The sequence below is a fragment of the Urtica dioica genome, chromosome 11 (assembly GCF_054948205.1).
Source record: "Urtica dioica subsp. dioica isolate 48M chromosome 11, U.dioica_male_clone48M_v1_H2, whole genome shotgun sequence".
In the NCBI taxonomy this organism is placed as follows: Eukaryota; Viridiplantae; Streptophyta; class Magnoliopsida; order Rosales; family Urticaceae; genus Urtica; species Urtica dioica.
In genome coordinates this window covers 19,311,568-19,329,002 of record NC_142766.1, presented here as the reverse complement: position 1 = coordinate 19,329,002, position 17,435 = coordinate 19,311,568, and the positions used below count along the sequence as shown (strand labels likewise).

Here is a 17,435-nt window from a genome sequence, read left to right as displayed (position 1 = left end):
GACAAAGATAGTAGAGGAGAAGAAAACTACCAGTCTGGAAAAGAATTATAACATGTCTATAAATAACTGGACGAGTTGTATGTAGTAACATTTACAGGACATTTCTTTTCTTACATAACTGAGACAAAAAAAATCAGATCGCTTTATGGGGCTTCCCCTGTAAATCCAAAGGTTAATTCCTACCTTCAGATTTAACCTGTACAAAAACACCGGCGCTGAACCTGCATATCCTCGCCAACCGTTGAGCAGAAAAATTACAACCCTGAAATAATAATAAGAAAATAAAAAGGTGCAAGAAATATATATATATATATATATATATATATATATATGTATATATATATATATATGTATATATGTATATATATATGTATATATGAAAATATGAAAATGAGCTTGTTGAACCCGGCTTACCGAGTCAAAGAGAAAACTTGCAGGTACCAGCGCAGCGCATAAATTTTGGTCACCCACCATTCCTTTCGACCATGGATGACATAGCCCTCCAAGATTTGTGATAAATGATCAAAATGTATGACAGCCTCTCATAACTTCATATACCAATAAAAAAAATAAACATGGAGAAGGATCATTTATCATCTCCAGGTTGTGCTCTCAATCCCTCAAAATAACGCGGAAGTCCGTCCTTCTATTCGGAATCTAAATCAATGGAAAGATACAATCGCGGTCTTACGGAACGTTTTTGGCGAGGAAATGAGAATGGACTATCAGATCGTTGCCTATTATTCCCTTTGTCGGATTTACCATCGTTCATGCCGAGAAGCAAAGAGGCTGCATAAGGTTGGAAAACAAAGCTCTAATCTTAATTTAAAAAATAAAAAACAAAAAAAGATTCCAAACAAGAGAAAAATAAAAATAAAAAGCTATCAGGGGCTCCAGCATATTTGTGTAGTGTAGATCAATTGAAACGAGAATTCGGGTTGCATGAGTTGGTAGTTCATATAACAAAATATACATTAATAATGCTCCCTATAAAAGGCGAACCCTAGATTTGCATTAAGGCGAAAAATAACGACCAATTTATTTGTGAAACAGAAATTTGTTTATTATATAAATATTTGAACTGGAGAAAGTGGGGACCCACCCTACTAGTCTCTCAGTCACGAATGATAAAAAAAAATTAAAAAAAAACAAACAAACGGTTATTCAAAGCGAAGAGAGAACAAACCATGATCGCCTATAGAATTGACGCCATTTTCTCTGGTGGGTGCTTGTTGCTTCGAACCGAGTCCTCTTGGCGTAGCAGATTCGCTATTGTGGTTGCCACCGGCACCACCCCCGAGCCGAAGAGATATCCAATCCTCAGTTCGCACCCCATTTGACACTTCGGCATGATCTCTAAAATCAGGCTGCACCGAGGTATCCGTTGGCTTTGTTGGAAGAAATATCTGAAGAGACGGGTCTTCCCCGCCAAAAGCCAACGTGTTGTCAACTAAAGCATCATCCATATCCGCATCAGACCGACCGACAGAGAAATTAGGGTCAAGAGCAGCGGATCCAATGCCAGCAGACTCGTGGTCTAATGAGTACCCATTCATAGAACCATGATGAAGATCAACAAGGGCGTCCGAAACGTCCGCGTCTGAACCGAATAACTGAAAACTCGGCACTGCTTGATTCCCAGAGGACATATGCCATGGTGGCATCTCAAATTCTTCATCATTGCCATTGAAAAGGCCCAGGCATGAGCCTCCAGCAGCTCCAAGGCTAGGATCTTCGGTATATGAATCAGGAATCCCTGGAGGAGGGACGGAAAAAGAAGCCTCACCCGCATCAGTTCGCTGATTCTTGTACGCAGATCCCGAGGACGTGAACATGTCGTTGTCATCGTCAGAATCGCTGAGGACAATAACTTCAGCGTTCCCGGACGGAGCAGAAGCTAATTGGCCAGCAACACCGTACATTGAATCAACATTGAGTGAAAGAGAATCCATCTCAATCCCATTGTTAGTGAAGTCAAAGTTTCCACCACCATCTTGATTTACACTAGGATCGTCGCTTCCAGTCACACTGCTACTCATCGGAATAACCTTCTGCTCAAAGTTCTCATATCCGTCTGGTAATCTATCACCAGCCGAGGTGTTTGCATCTTCAGGTTTACTCACCTCCCAAAGTCCATTGACATTCTTCCTGATTCCAAGTTTCAAACCCTGATGATTGTCCGATAGACCTTCCTGTTTGACCTGCTTCATCATCTCTACTTTCGCTCTGACTTCTGCGTCTGGCTGAACACAGAGAGTGCCGTCTGAATTATGCCAGTGCCAAAGGTCTCGAAGTTCCCTTCTTTCGCTTTCGCTTTTAGACTTCACTCGCCAAGACCCATCAGGCTTCACCTCAATCTCTGATACATCTTCTCCACAATGTCTCATCTGTACCAGCCACCGTGATAAGCAAATAACAATTTATTTTTTAGACAATGTTTGTTAAACAAAAGAATACGATAAATGCAAGGAAATTACCATTGAAGTGATGCGATTGAAGTATGGGTCAATGATGATAAACTCCAGAGCATAGTTCTTAAGACATATAGGGCACTGCCACTGCAGATTAACCAGGACAATCAAGCACCCAAAGGAATATATGTATGAAGCAGAAAGAAATACAGGGGGGGGAAATAGTATCCAGCTTGGCTTACCTTCCTTGAACGTTGATTCAATTCCACAAAAACATCAAGATCAAAACAGCCCATGTGAGCACAAGGTTTGAACCTTCCAGCAACTTTAATCCTCGATCCGCTCATCTGTTATATAAATGCAAAAGTAAACATACTAAGCTAACTTCTAAACACAATTCATATTTAAAAGTAAACGTGATAGTTAAAATAATTTAGTTAGGTATGAGCTACAAGGCAATCTTGCAAAAGATCTGTTGTTAAAACAGTGAACCAAGAAATAATCAGCAAGAAACTTGCACAAGCGTTTAGGGGACAAAAGGTCAAGAAACTTACAGGACAACGTAGATTGACAGTAATGGATTCTGCAACAACTTCCAAATCACTGTCACTATCAGCATCATCTGCAGCAGCTCCACCACCAACACAACGGCGAACACGAGCAAGAGCATCCTCATACCGTTCACCATCAGATTCCTTGGGAATTGAGCCAAGGATCTAGGAAAAGGTAAGCCAAACCGCGAGCAGCAGATGCACAAAAGAAACGAGGCAGATAAGTACAATCTGGACACTAAAAAGCAGGTTCTTGAATATTGATCTCCCAGACTAGTACTAAACTAGATACAGGATTCAATAGAACATATTGGCGGTGTATGATATCTAAAACAATTGAATAACTTCAAACCATGAATGATCTTTCCATCACATGTTTGAGTCAAACCTAAACATTTCTCGGAAAAAATATGGTTTTTATCTCAACTGTCAATATTGGTCACGTTGGTGGGACCAGCATAAGGCAATGTGACCATGCCTTATGCTTGCCGCTTCCCTGTGTTTGTGCAATATATATTGTCGTGTAACAGTTCTTCAAATTCAAACAAATTCCTGCTTAATTTCAGAAGGGGGCTATAACATACTGACTTTTATCACTATTGTTGAACATGTCTTTTCTGATTTAATAATTTCATGTGGAAATTATTTTTCCTTAATATATTTAAATTAAAATCTGTTGATTTAAGATTTGATCGTTTCCACGTCATAAAACGAGAAACTGAATTATTGGTCAAGAGAAAAAGCTATGTAAAAAGGGTAGCATTTACAGTGACCAAAAATATATATATATATATTGTTTTCAGAGCTACCTGTTGAACGGTTCGCCGCTTCACGAGTCGAACCCCTAAACAGAAAACACGAGCATCACATCCGGTCAAAGAAATCTTATTTGGCCCATCTTTCGTGTATGTCGTAATCTGGTAAAACAAAAGAGTAAGTCCGACAGTGAAAACAGAATGCCCTCAACAGATGAACATAATTTCTGGTACAATTGAAGGAAAAAAAATAATGCATAAACTCACAATCGGGCCATCATCACGACCATTTGCTCCAAGAAGTTGTGAGCCAGGTCGATTAATCGCACGGACAGAAAGACCTGAAAAGGAATCGAGCAGCTCAATAAGCAAAATATTTATTAACAAATTTAAAACATAATAACCTACTGTCATGTGTGTGTTTAAAAAATTGAAAGTGAGACGCAATAATCGGGTGTTACATACAACCACTGAATAGACGACACACGAGAATTGAAGCAAAATAACATACCAATTCATGCCTGTGTTTAATAGACGTTAATGAAGGATAAATATCATTAACCACACAATTTATGACGATAAACCATATAAATACTGGTTTTCTTGATTAATGAAGAAAATAGTGCCCAAAATTAAGGCGGCATACCATTTACTTGAAGATCAGCATATTGTGGCCATTGCATCCTGAATGAGACTTTGTCATTAAGAAGCATGCACCAAGCCTGAGCAAACATGTCTCCATTAGGAAACCAATTATAATAAAACATAGGAATGGCAATTGCCCAGTCTCATGCCTCGCAAACCAACCTGAACATCATATTCTTGCTTATTCAAAAGATCTTTATCTGCCCTTGTTAGTTGAAACACTCTTTCCACATTCTGCACAGGATTTGTACTGCAATTCACAAGATAAATGGATTAGAACATACAATGCGAAAAGACTGTTATAGAACAGAAAACTAACATACAAAAGGCAGATAGGACCGTAGGATGAAAGTGTTCAAACTTGTATATATCATGCATGAAACTTCTGTTTTCCCACTCAATGGTTATGTTAAACAAAATTAAAAAAAAAAAAATCAATTACGCAGAACACGTTTACTAATAGCTATACTAAATGAGGAATAAGTGGCATGCATCTATATCTCACTAAAAAAAACCAACATTGGGAAGCCCTGCTCTTCCATACCAGCAATTGAACAACATTTTTTGGCTTTAGTTCTTAAAATCCTCAGTTTACAAATAGTTTTATTTACAAATAGCCACTTCTTCAATCATTAAGTATTGTCTCCCGTTAAAAAAATAACTAAATAAATAATAAAAAAAAATCAGGAAGTATTGTCTCGAAACCCAAACAAAAAGATATTTGCCAACAAAGTATGTTCTCTAGAATTACAACGAATGCTTCACATACCCAAATCATGAAGTACTGTCTCGAAACCCAAACATGAAACATATTTTCCTTCAAGAGTTACTATCGTATATTTTCTAAAATTATAATGAATACTTGACATACCCATCGGTCGGAATATTGGTCGTGGTCAACTTGACAGGGGATAATGGTTGTGCGATCAATACCCAGAATCTACATAAGATGAAATAAACAATTCAGCTAAACAAACTCGTAGCCGCGTTTACGATGTCGCTAGTGCAACCGGAAAAAAAAAATAGATAACAGACATGCAGCAGGAGATAAACAAAAACCAGAACCAAACAGTATCACAGTGGTAAAGCACATGCACAATTGCTAACAAAATAACAAAGGCATATCATACGAACATAATTACACAATAAATCAGGCATTCATCAACCTGACATCCCATTTTTTTCAGCATTATAAGTCTACAAGAATACGAGTCGTAAAATGATACAATATACCATAATCATTTCCAAGTTTCTATACAACAACAGACTATACTAATACTGTAAGCAATAAAAAGAATCAGAAAGCTGAACTACAAGTTTAAAACGACTTGTAACTATTAAATTATCCTAACCCTATAGACAGAGACAAATTAAAATACACAAGAAAACGTAATCAAGGTGGTAAAAGAGCAACAAAAGAACAGTTATGGAGACGTAGACAATTGACTACACAGCTGTATGTAATTTGCATTGAAACATAAACCACTGATACATACGGATCGGCTCGATTAAGTCGGCATATTTCACAATAGAACGGGTCAGGATATGGTGGACTGCTTTCCATAGGTTTCTCAGGAATGATCACACAATTAATGTGCTGCCACACTTGACATTTTCTATCCTCACACTGCCATTAACCAAACCATCATTAGTTCTACAGCATAAAGAGTCCACACCGATTTCATATTCAAGATTACAGGAAGAAAAAACTACTATGAGAAAAACAATGTAACAAAGGAAATCCGTAGATACCTTGATCATCGACTCTGTTTCCAATTGACTCCCGCAGAGACAACGAACGTTGGTCTCTGACTGGAAGTGGTGGTCGTCCATTTCCCCTTTAACTTTTACATTGCTGCTATCTGAGATACCTTGTCCCTTTGAAGCTAAATCAGGGGCTGTAGAGACTTGCATTTTTCTGATATACAAGGTTTAATCATTCGAAATAAATTACACTGAATAATTAACCAACATATTCCTTATATGAGTCAGGCAGAACCCATAATAATTATACATCATACCTATATATGTCATCTACAAGCTGTGCCACTTGTTCCTTCCCGACAGAGTTCTTCTTAGCCCACAATTTAGAAACTGTGACCAAAAAATAAATAAAATACATCAATCAGACCTACTATGATTCTTAACAAAACCATGAAACTAGAAGTCCATAATCAAATTAAGAAAAACAGCATCTCATTGAAACATTCAAAGTCACTTGTTATTCATTCATGCAAGAGCACTCACTGGCATAGTTGAAGATATCACATGTTCGTTTGGGAAGCATATAAACAATTTCAATTGTAAACATATGTAGTTTGCTCTCAAAATCGTAGGCTAATTTAAAATTAAATAAAATAAATTAATAAAGTATAGCAAGCAAGTCGAACCAGGTATTGAATTTGCTCTCAAAATTGGAGGCAGAATAAAAAATAAATATAAAAAAGATGATAAAAAGATAGATGAGAAAATTGACCATTTCAAAGGAAAAACAAACTGCAGCCATTACCTTGGTCATCGGAAATAATGGTCAAAATTCTTTCAACAAGGTCCTGCAAAATAGACATGCATATGAGACTTCATAATACACCCATAATAACACAAAATAATACAGCTATGATAAGAGACATAATAAGCAACGGACTCGCCAAATAATTGTAAATTTATCTGCGTTCTTACCTGCTTCTTCCCCTGTTTCGAAAGACCTAAATGAGTGAGAACATCCTTGAGCTCTTTTATTCGAAAATATGCTAATTTTTCCTGCGTAGATACAAGAAGGTCACGGTTGTGTGGTAGATAATAATATCTACCAGTAATTACAAATGCATCGTAATACATTACAGGGCAATGGCAACGACCTATTTATCATTAACCATTAGCAATCCCGTTAAAACAAAACTCCCTACTGTCCCAACTATGAAATGCTTCAACAAATGTATTTCTTTCTTCTAGATTCCAGGTAACGACTTTGGTATCACTCCTCAATAAAAATAAAAATAAAATAAAAACTCTGCAACCACCTCTGTCACCTAAATTACACACAACTAAAAATTCAAATGTGAAATCCTAGTGTGTATCATAGCATAATAGACGTAAGATAAGAACATTAGAGAATTTTTAAGTTTCAGCCGTAAAACATCATCGTTCCTACCACATAAAAACACAACTGGTGCAGTAATCTCGTGCCCTTACGCCCGCCCTTCTATTCAGTTCGAGAACAGAATTCGATAAAATAACAAACTAGTAATACCCATGAACACACGTGAAACAAAACTCAAACTAGGGACTAAAGAAATTATGCCCCCACATGCTTGAACAGCTTCCTAAACAAACATACATTCGATCGACAAAAGATACAGCTCTATATATTGACTCAATAACACTGCCCAATCAACTCCGAAGTAGAACCAAGCAACATGAAAACGTGTGTTTATAAAATGAAGAAAAAAAATGATATGCACGATCAACATGAAAAACAAATAAATACCTTGCAATTGGCGACCAAATCCATGCTTCTGACCCCAAAATCTAAACACAAAAAGGCATAAATAGAATCTTCAGCTCGAAGAGCCAATTAATCAAAGCGTCGAGCCAACAAAGCAAGAGAAGAGCGTAGCCACGCCGAACCGGTACCGATCTGTACACTCCGGGAAAACATAAACACAGAGCCAAAGAAAACAACAATCGAACTATTATCGGAGTTAATCGTAACCCTAATACACGAAGCGAAACCAAACACGCAAACGCGTAAAAGCCACAGAGAACTGAATATTTAATAACTGAAAAATGACTGGGAATAGAATTCGAGAACTCACAGGCGTCAAGCGAATCAGAGACTGAAGAACTGAGGTTTCGATTTTGGTTCTGTCTCTCTTTCCTCTTGCGCCGACTTTTCCTAGTTCTTTCGCCGCTGCTCTCACGCCTTTGCTTTGCGCTTTTTTTTTTTTTTTTCCCCTTTTCTTTATTGACCGAACCAGAAAAACCAAAATAACAAAGAACGGACCTATCCCGCCTCTTCAATACGGTTATTTCGTCGGAGATACGTCCGGGTTTAATTCGGGTGCGGTCACGTACAGGTTCGACGCCCGAGGGGCTCTATTCGCTACGGACGATCAGGATACCGCCACGTCATAGGGTGAGAGAAAGGGTTGTGTGAATGGGTTGGTAGGCGGGTTAGTTGTCAAACCTTGTGCGGTGAAATCGCACCGTTGATTTTGCAAAGTCATTAGAGTACGTCCAAGCGATGTCCACGTGGCGTGATCTTATGATCTGGGGATTGTCGATCCAAGTCTAAAACCACAAAAGTCTTGCACGAGGGGAACCTGTAAAACATTGGCATGAACCATGTGGGTCCAATTTATGTATTTAAAGCAAGTATAAATTCCATAGTTGGGTTGTAATAAAAAAAAATAATAGCATAATTGAAAATGATTTTTTTTTCTCTTTTTTACTTAATGGACTATTTGTCTTCTACTTTTTCGGTATTTTAGCGTTTGGTAGTTAACTCAAACTGTTTTTTGTTTTCTGTTTTCTAATTTTTGTAGTTGTACTGAAAAACTGTTTTGTAGTTGTTTTCAAAAAGCTGTTTGGTACAGTTTTCATTTTTGTTTTTGAGAAAGTGAAAAAACTGAAAAAAAGTGTTTAGTATAGTTTTCATTTTTGTTTTTGAAAGAATGAAAAGAGAAGATAAGGAGAAAGAGGAGAGAAGAGAAGAAAAAAAATTTCAAAAACACATTTTATTTGTTTTCAGTTTTCTTTACTTTTTTTCAAAACAACTTCAAAAAATTTTGAATTTTTTTCCGAAAACACCTTACCAAACACATTTTCCAGTTTTGTTTCCTATTTTCACTTCTTGAAAACTCAAAAACAGTTTTTGAGTTGATAACTGTTGTGAGGGATTTTTCCTCACCCGAAAAAATATTAAGGCTCAACCCAAAAATAAAGAAAAATGTGAACTCCAGCCCAAATTCGCCCATGATGCCAAAAAGGGTCGCGAACCATTTTCCTTCACCAAAAAGGGTCGCGAGACATTTTCCTTCACCAAAAAAGGTCGCGAGACATTTTCTTTCACCAAAAAGGGTCGCGAGCCATTTTCCTTCACCAAAAAGGGTCGCGAGACATTTCCCTTCACAAAAAAGGATCGCGAGACATTTTCATTCACAAAAAAGGATCGCGAGACATTTTCCTTCACAAAAAAGGATCGCGAGACATTTTCCTTCACAAAAAAGGATCGCGAGCCATTTTCCTTCACCAAAAAGGATCGCGAGCCATTTTCCTTCATCAAAAAGGGTCGCGAGCCATTTTCCTTCACCAAAAATGTCGCGAGCCATTTTCCTTCATAAAAAAGGGTCGCGAACCATTTTCCTTCACCAAAAAGGGTCGCGAGACATTTTCATTCACCAAAAAGGGTCGCGAGCCATTTTCTCTCACAAAAAAGGATCGCGAGACATTTTTTCACAAACTCGCCCGCGACCCAACAACAGCCAAATGACAAATCTATCCCAACATCCATCCCCTCACTATAAATACCCAAGACAAACTCATGTCCAGGGCTGACTTTTTCTATCTCTAACTAGAATATACCAAATTCTCTACTCAACTATTTCTCTCTCTAAAAACACATTTGATAACGAAATCAAGAACAAAGAGAATCAAAGCCACTTCACACATACATTTCACACTAAAAAGAGTAACAATCTACTTCCATTCTCTCTAGAGTGAGAGAAGAAAATGCTTACTCTCTCTCTAAACCCGAGGCTCCAAGCCAAATTATATTCTCTCTACAAGAGTGCCCAAAAACTCGAGAAACCAATTCTCAAGTTCTTCACTTGATAAGAGGAATATTCCATAACTAATCTCACAGGTTCAAAGACATGTGGCCAAGTCCGCTCACGTCACGTGTCCGTAGGTGTTAATCCAAAAAAACGGCTTAACAATAACCAAACGCTCTACTATTTTATTTAATTTTAAAGCAATGATAGTCAAAGATCTAGAACCAGTTTATTAAAGAGCAATATTAAGATAATAAATATGATTATTTATAATTTACGAGTGTCGATTAGTATGTTCTTTAAATATGGACCAATAATCACTTTTAATATAAGACCGATAATCAATTCTATATTAATTGTTGGGCTCTCATAATAAAAATAAAAATTGAAACTTAAATAGTAAATAGGCCAATCTATATAGTTCATGCATGCAATCACTACATGCGATTCTTTAAATAACTCATTCATAGAGCTAGACATATTTTTTAAATGACATCAACAACTAAATTCGAAAAATAAATTACCCATTATTACTTTTGCCGAATAGAATTCTGTGTACTCAGTCTTTTACTGCATTGATTTTAATCTAAAAAAGCTAAGACCTCTTTGGACTTTACTTCCCAAAAACAATCCTATATAAAATGGCATAGTTGGAAAATAAAATTAAAAATATTTACGAAGAAAGAAAAGTGACAGAATTTACCAGTAAGCCTAACAAGTTGTCAAATTCTATGTCACTAAACACAGGAAAACCACCCAAAAGAAGTCGAAGAGAATAGAAGAAAACGGCATAAGTAGTGATAAATAGGTGAATTTAACATTTAATGTGAAATAAGAAATCGGCGACGATGAAGAAATGACTCAATTAGTGGCTGTTTTTTTCCTTCGAATTTAGAGAATTGTAGAGCGAATTGGAAGTCTATTACATAAGAATGCACTCTTTAGTGTTCTTATCACAACAAAGCTTAATTCTTTTAGATAGGCTTTGCATATTGTAACACAGTTTGAAGCCGGAAGAGGAACACGATCAAGGATTAAAGATTACTCAATCTTCATTGACAATCTGCGACTAAATTGTGGTTTTTTTTTACTAACCGAACCAAATCTATTCTTATAACGCAGATATAAGCAATCAAATAAACATTTCTCATTGTGGTTTTCGACCATGGAGTTTGCAACTTCAACATTCTTACAACCAAAATGAATTTAGCAAGAAACACACACACGCACTATTTGCAAGTAAAAAAAAAAAATATATTATAATAACCTTTTTCATGACTTTGTTTATATTTGTCTCTCTTTCAAGTGTCCATCCCACGAATCACAAAAATATTTTGGAGGAAACTCAAGTAAACCATAAACATTTGTAAATAATCTTGCAACACAAAGAAAAATACCTGAAGAGATTTCATAACCGTGGGTGATATACAAAAGTTAATTTAAAATTTTACACAAATTAGCTCGGAGTATGTAGATTCAAACTCTTGTTCGAATCAGTATCTGCACATCCATTTTAGACAGCATTAGAAATCTTGACTAAACATCACCGACGCGCTAGTGAAAAAATAAATACGTATGTTTCTCCATTAAAGCACCCCGAGAGATCATTTTTTTTCTTGTCTTGACCGAAATAAAGAAAGCACATTATGCAACTTATAGAATATTCAGACAAACAAGGAAAAAAAGAATAGAAGTACAAAGGTAAAAAAAAATACCAGAACCTAGTTTGGGTGACTTTAATTTTCATAGTCATCTTCAAGCACGTACGAAAGCTTCCCGTACGTAAGTTGATCCACCAAGTCCCTCTCTCGGAACTCTTTCAACAGCTTCGTCGCGGCTTCGACCCTCCCTTTTCTACACATCTCGTCCAACACCGTCTTATACGTAATAAAATCGGCAGATCTGCGTTTCTCGATCATCTCCCACAGAAACCTCACGGCCTCGTCAACCTCTCCTTCTAAGGCCAAGGCATTCACGAGGGAGTTGTACGACTTCTCGCTCGGGACAAACCCTTTGGCCGTCATTTGATCGTACAGCTCACGGGCGTTCCTCGTCCGGCCCTGAGCGCACAGCCCGTAGATGAGGTAGTCGAAGGTGAACGAGTTGGGAAGGCACTTGTACACGACTCCCATCTGGTGGAAAATCCTGAGCGCGTCGTTGACGTGAAGAGACATCACGTACCTAAAAGAGGGCAAAATGGATTTTTAGGCGATTAACGGTTAACCATTAAAAATATCAGAAAATTAGGAAAATAGCAAACTTTAATGTTTGACATTGCTAAATAGCCAACGTTTGATAAATAGCCACTGTCAGACGTAAATCTTAAGTAAATAGCCAACGTTTGTTATATGAAAGTGACTATTTACCTAAAATTTAGGTCTGAAAGCGGTTATTTACCAAAGATTTACCGAACGTTGGCTATTTAACAATGTCAAACGTTTGGGTTGGCTATTTTCTTAATGGACTCGTAATTGATTGTTTTGGTTATCGGTTAACCATAAAATAACCGGTTAAAGGGTTGATCTTTAAAAAAACGAACAATTAAAATTAGCAGTTTGGTTAAGTAAATTAACCGAGCGGTTGATTTTAACCGGATAAAATGGCCACTTTTACACGTACCCTTTGATCACGGAGTTCAGGGAGAGCGTGTCGGGCTCGATCCCGTCGTCGACGACCATCTGCCGAAACAAGAACCGGAAAGCGTTCATGTACAAGGCGTTGACGAAGGTGTTCTTCCCTCTTCTCAAGAGCGCCGCGAAGAGAGTGTTGTAGGTCTTGATCGACGGCCTGCAAATCGGGTCCGGGCTCGCTTTCATGTGTTTGAAAACGTTGATGGCCTTGTTGAGCTTCCCGGCCCGGACGAACATGACGATCATGGCGTTGAAGAGGGCCTCGTCGCCGGCGTCGGAGACCGCGAGGGCTTGGCTCGCGACTTCGTCCATCTCGAGGTACATGCGGGCCCCGCCGAGCTTCTCGACGGCGACGCGGTAGGTTCGAGCGTCGTGCTTGAACCTCGGCTGCTGGGAGGCCCAGTTGAAGAGCTCGAAGCAGACGCGCGGGTCGTCTTGTCGGGCCATCAGATCGGAGAGCTCTTCGGGAGTGAATCTGGGCAAGAGCTGGGACAGAGCTCTCTCGAACTGGGCTTCGTCGAGACGGTGCGCTTCCCTGGCTCTCTGCCGCTTAGTTTCTCTCCTTCTGTAAGACCTCGTCTTTGGCTTCGCCGTGTAGTAGCAACGACTCGGCCAAGTGGTTCTGTGGATCGGGTTGGTTCCGATTTGGGGACGAACAACGTGCGTAGCACCAACTCCGTTGTCACTGACGTTGTTCGATATGCGTGAACATATCGAATAGATGTTGGATGATAAACTATATCTACGAACTGAAATCATGCCGCGAATAAACACACTACCAATACCAGAGGTAATCAAAAACCTAATCTGCGAAAAAAAATTATATGCACGATCAACATGAAAAACAATTAAATACCTTGCAATTTGCGGCCAAGTCCATTCTTTGACCCAAATGCACCAACCAATCACAATACCAATACCAGAGGTAATCAAAAACCTAATCTACGAACCGAAGACGAAGAACAAACAAAGGTTGCGACTTGTGAGCGCAGAGAGATAAATGAAATGTTGAAGAGACTCTCAATGCGTGTGTGTATTACCTTTTTCTGAAACCATCTCTCTTCTTGCGATTATGGCTCTCCTCTTCGTATGTTTTAGTTTTTTGCGTTTTTCTTAGTTGAAAGTTGAAACTTGAGAATGAATAAACGTAAATGAAAAAGAAAAAGTCCTTTATAACAAGTCTAAATTTGCAAAGTGGTGTTTAAGCAAGGTCATTCACGTAAAAACATCCCTGGTTTTCTTGAGCAAAGGGAAATACTCACTTTTTAAGTCCTTTCACTTCTGGCTCTAACTTTCGATCCAAATCTCCACTATTGCCATTCCGACCTTCGAGCTCTAAATCCCCAAGGTATTTCTCGATTCTCTGTAATCTCTTTACATTACCTCTTCGATCGTCAATCGTCTCCGTGGAATTTTTCGTTCTATGTGGAAATTTTACCAGTTTATTTGAGGATGTCCACAATTCATTTAGGTTTACGAGTGTCGTTAAGAGAAGCGAATTCGTGACGAAATTCCGTTAACGATTTAGATTCGCGTGTTTGCAGAGAACTTTCATTTCGCATGCATCAGATTTGTAACCAACACAGACCCAACAAAAGAAATGAATGTAAGTGACATTTTTTTTTTCTTCTTTCGCCATTGACAATATCATATTTTTTTTCTTTACCATTTTTGTGTTTACTTGTTCATCTGATGTTGTGCTTTTTTCATGGGCAGCTATTGTCCGAAGCTAAGCACGGAACTGAGAGCTCCGATTCACAAAGAACTCTGTAATAGTTCTTGATATTTCTCTTGGTCATTTAAATTATAATACATGTTTGTGAATACGTTTCCGATTTATGCATTTGATTTTCCTTTACAATCATGTTTATTGTTTCATTTTAGGTATCCATATGTTACCGGGGCATCTGTAGTCGCGCTCAAGTTCAAAGATGGGATTTTAATGGCTGCTGATATGGGAGGTCAGCTATAAATCCATGTATTTTATCGACTATGGTTGTAATCATGCTGTTCCAGTACCAGTAATTTAGTTAGACATGGTGTTCTTCGGTATTCATCTCAATCGAGAATAAATATTAAAGCGTGCTCAATATTTGCATGGGTTTATCTATAAAGTTAGCTCTGCAATTGGATTCTGATACGCAAGAAGTTTTTCATGTATCAAGATTGAGATTTCCTTTTCATTTCATATGGAACTTCTGTGTTCTCGAGAGTGAATATTTTGGGGGTTTTCTCAATCTGTAACATGAGCTTAGTGCTATACTTAAAAAAAATTTCTCCATCTCATTGTTACTAGATTCTACAACTCGATGGTGTAGTTTGCATCTTTTATATCAGTAAATGTATTATTTTATCATTTGTTGGCATTAAATTACTTCATTATTTTGGCATCAGTGTTTCGAAAACCCTTTAAAAGTAGCCAAATATGTCACATGTGCGATGCTTCGCTGTTTGTACTGACTTAACAATATAATTTACTTTGTCATTTATGTTCATTTCATTAGGGTCGTATGGATCGACTCTGCGGTATAAGAGTATTGAGAGAGTCAAGCCTGTTGGAAAGCACTCCATTATCGGTGCAAGTGGAGAACTAAGCGACTTTCAGGAGCTGATGCGTAAGCTCGACGAGCTCATGTAAGCTAAGCATTCGTAATTTAGAATTTAGTGTGTTATGTTAAACTATCTACAAGCGTATGACTTGTGTATCACTTTTTGGATTGATGTTCCTTAGTTTCCTACGAGTAAAAAAGAGTTACTCTTGTCTATATTTATTTCTTCATGTAAAGCAGCTTTTAACTTGATTGTAATGATTGTAGCCTGTATGATAACATGTGGGATGACGGAAATTCTTTGGGCCCGAAGGAGGTTCACAATTATCTGACCAGAGTGATGTACAACCGTCGCAATAAGTTCAATCCTCTTTGGAACACCCTCGTCCTCGGTGGAGTTAAAAATGGACAGAAGTACCTTGGAACAGTGAGCCTCTATTGACCATTTTTGCTTTGACAACCACACCCGTTTTTGTTACATAACCAGCTCGGAGAACTGTAATATCCTCACAACTGTTTTTCAAATTGTAACTAGGTATCCATGATTGGTGTGCATTTTGAGGACAGCCATGTCGCAACCGGATTCGGAAACCATCTTGCAAGGCCTATTCTTCGTGACGAGTGGCATGAGAATTTGAGTTTTGAAGAAGGCGTGAAACTATTGGAGAAATGCATGCGTGTTATCCTTTACCGCGATCGGTCTGCTGTCAATAAACTTCAGGTCTCGCTTCTTGTTTATTTTTTTCCCATTAACATATCTCAGACGGACTGTATTATGGTAAATTAGATGGTATATAAACGAATTCACCCTAGCTCGATTCTCGGATCAGGTGGGATTCATTAAGGTGTCCCAACTATTTCCAAACCCAAAAAAGCACGTGGACAAAAAGATGCTCTGTATTACGGAACTATGTTTAGTTCAATTCTTCAATTTTACCGTCAATAATTCCGTTGTTGCCTTAGGATATGTGAACGTTGCTTAGCCCCCCAAGTTTAACAAAATGCCTTTTTTTTCTAGTCGAACAACGAAAATCAGTTTGTAGTAGCGGTGCTCGTTACGAGTCCTACTTAATATCCCGTTAGCTAATACTTGTCTTTCAGGGCACCAAAATATCTGTTTTCGTAAATTGACCTGTTTTAAACTTTGCAAACTGTAGATCTCAAAAATCACTGAGGAAGGTGTGACAATCTCACAGCCTTACTCGTTGAAGACATTCTGGGGATTCTCTGCCTTCAACAACCCAACTGCGGGTGCCGAGGGATCATGGTAGATGAGTGGCTTGATCGCTGAACTTTTCATAGCCTCAATTTCATGACGTATGTGGGGTTGTAGACAGATATTGGTCTGACTAGGATATAAATTGAAGTTCGATCTGTGTTTTCTGTTACTGAAACCATGAGCTTTGTTTATTGAATCTAGTTATATGTTTGAAACTCTTTTGATGGTCATTGATGCAGTCTTGGGAAAGACATCCATATATTAAGAGATCAGCTTTTAAGAACTACTTGATCATCTCCTTTATGTTTTAATGTTTCTTAATCACTGTGTGTGTGTGTGTTTTTTTTTTTTTTTTTTTTATTGGTTTTGTGAATTTCCCTGATATTCTGTTTCTCGACTTTTGCGATGTAATGTAGCTAGCTCATTGCAGTGTTTGTTTGGGGTTTGCCAATAATTTGTATATAACAACAAAACAAAAAAAAGACAAAAAAAAAAAAAAAAAAAAAAAAGCACCAGTCCTAAATGAAGGCTCCACCAACAAGTCCTATGTCCTCACAGTCCCTGTGGCTTTGGTTTCCCTTTTTATCGTCACATTTTATCACCTTTATACAGTCCCATTTGATTCCAGTGGTCCACCCAAAATTTTGATCAACCAGTGACTGATTCCTTGAAATCGTCCTCAGAGTCGTTGTAAAGCGGCTCTCCGATCTCCAACACCTGTAGTAAAAAAAAAATACAGTCGAACTATGGTGCGAGAGGGTTGAACCCTCGACAGCCAGTCAGTTTGTGGTGGTACCTATGAGCGGACATGACCTCAAAGGTACAAATCTCTCAAGAGAGGGACTAATACGCCCCAATATTTTTGTACTGATTTGAATATAAACGAAAGGAATTGATATCATAC

The 17,435-nt window shown here is 38.0% G+C and overlaps 3 protein-coding genes across 7 annotated transcripts; 1 reads left to right on the top strand and 2 right to left on the bottom strand.

Annotated features, from left to right (window-relative positions):
- Nucleotides 1-35: 35 nt before the first annotated feature.
- Nucleotides 36-8,344, bottom strand: SIZ1 (DNA-binding protein with MIZ/SP-RING zinc finger, PHD-finger and SAP domain-containing protein). 4 transcript variants are annotated; one of them, XM_089630298.1, is made up of 19 exons: nucleotides 8,178-8,344; nucleotides 7,850-7,999; nucleotides 7,042-7,122; nucleotides 6,872-6,914; nucleotides 6,384-6,456; nucleotides 6,115-6,280; nucleotides 5,859-5,989; nucleotides 5,234-5,302; nucleotides 4,525-4,612; nucleotides 4,364-4,439; nucleotides 3,985-4,058; nucleotides 3,772-3,879; nucleotides 2,966-3,127; nucleotides 2,654-2,758; nucleotides 2,478-2,558; nucleotides 1,187-2,387; nucleotides 692-789; nucleotides 415-548; nucleotides 36-262 (listed from the first exon to the last, which is right to left on the bottom strand). In XM_089630298.1, exons 2-18 carry the CDS (start codon nucleotides 7,871-7,873, stop codon nucleotides 543-545), a joined length of 2,586 nt encoding a protein of 861 aa, XP_089486424.1. In that variant the 5' UTR covers nucleotides 7,874-7,999; nucleotides 8,178-8,344; the 3' UTR covers nucleotides 36-262; nucleotides 415-542. The 4 variants fall into 4 exon arrangements, with proteins under 4 accessions (XP_089486424.1, XP_089486422.1, XP_089486421.1 ...); XM_089630296.1 differs by having other exon boundaries at nucleotides 415-789; nucleotides 7,850-8,051; XM_089630295.1 differs by having other exon boundaries at nucleotides 415-789.
- A 3,347-nt stretch (nucleotides 8,345-11,691) lies between these two features.
- Nucleotides 11,692-13,829, bottom strand: LOC149382051 (pentatricopeptide repeat-containing protein At2g27800, mitochondrial-like). The gene is made up of 4 exons (XM_089630302.1): nucleotides 13,804-13,829; nucleotides 13,620-13,705; nucleotides 12,753-13,538; nucleotides 11,692-12,314 (listed from the first exon to the last, which is right to left on the bottom strand). Exons 3-4 carry the CDS (start codon nucleotides 13,520-13,522, stop codon nucleotides 11,870-11,872), a joined length of 1,215 nt encoding a protein of 404 aa, XP_089486428.1. The 5' UTR covers nucleotides 13,523-13,538; nucleotides 13,620-13,705; nucleotides 13,804-13,829; the 3' UTR covers nucleotides 11,692-11,869.
- Nucleotides 13,830-13,949: 120 nt separating this feature from the next.
- Nucleotides 13,950-16,817, top strand: LOC149382050 (proteasome subunit beta type-4-like). 2 transcript variants are annotated; one of them, XM_089630303.1, is made up of 8 exons: nucleotides 13,950-14,111; nucleotides 14,308-14,369; nucleotides 14,480-14,532; nucleotides 14,648-14,724; nucleotides 15,268-15,397; nucleotides 15,580-15,739; nucleotides 15,848-16,033; nucleotides 16,470-16,817. In XM_089630303.1, the coding sequence occupies exons 2-8, from the start codon at nucleotides 14,364-14,366 to the stop codon at nucleotides 16,581-16,583; spliced, it is 726 nt and encodes a 241-aa protein (XP_089486429.1). In that variant the 5' UTR covers nucleotides 13,950-14,111; nucleotides 14,308-14,363; the 3' UTR covers nucleotides 16,584-16,817. The 2 variants fall into 2 exon arrangements, with proteins under 2 accessions (XP_089486429.1, XP_089486430.1); XM_089630304.1 differs by lacking the exon at nucleotides 13,950-14,111 and having other exon boundaries at nucleotides 14,289-14,369.
- The last annotated feature ends 618 nt before the right edge of the window (nucleotides 16,818-17,435 follow it).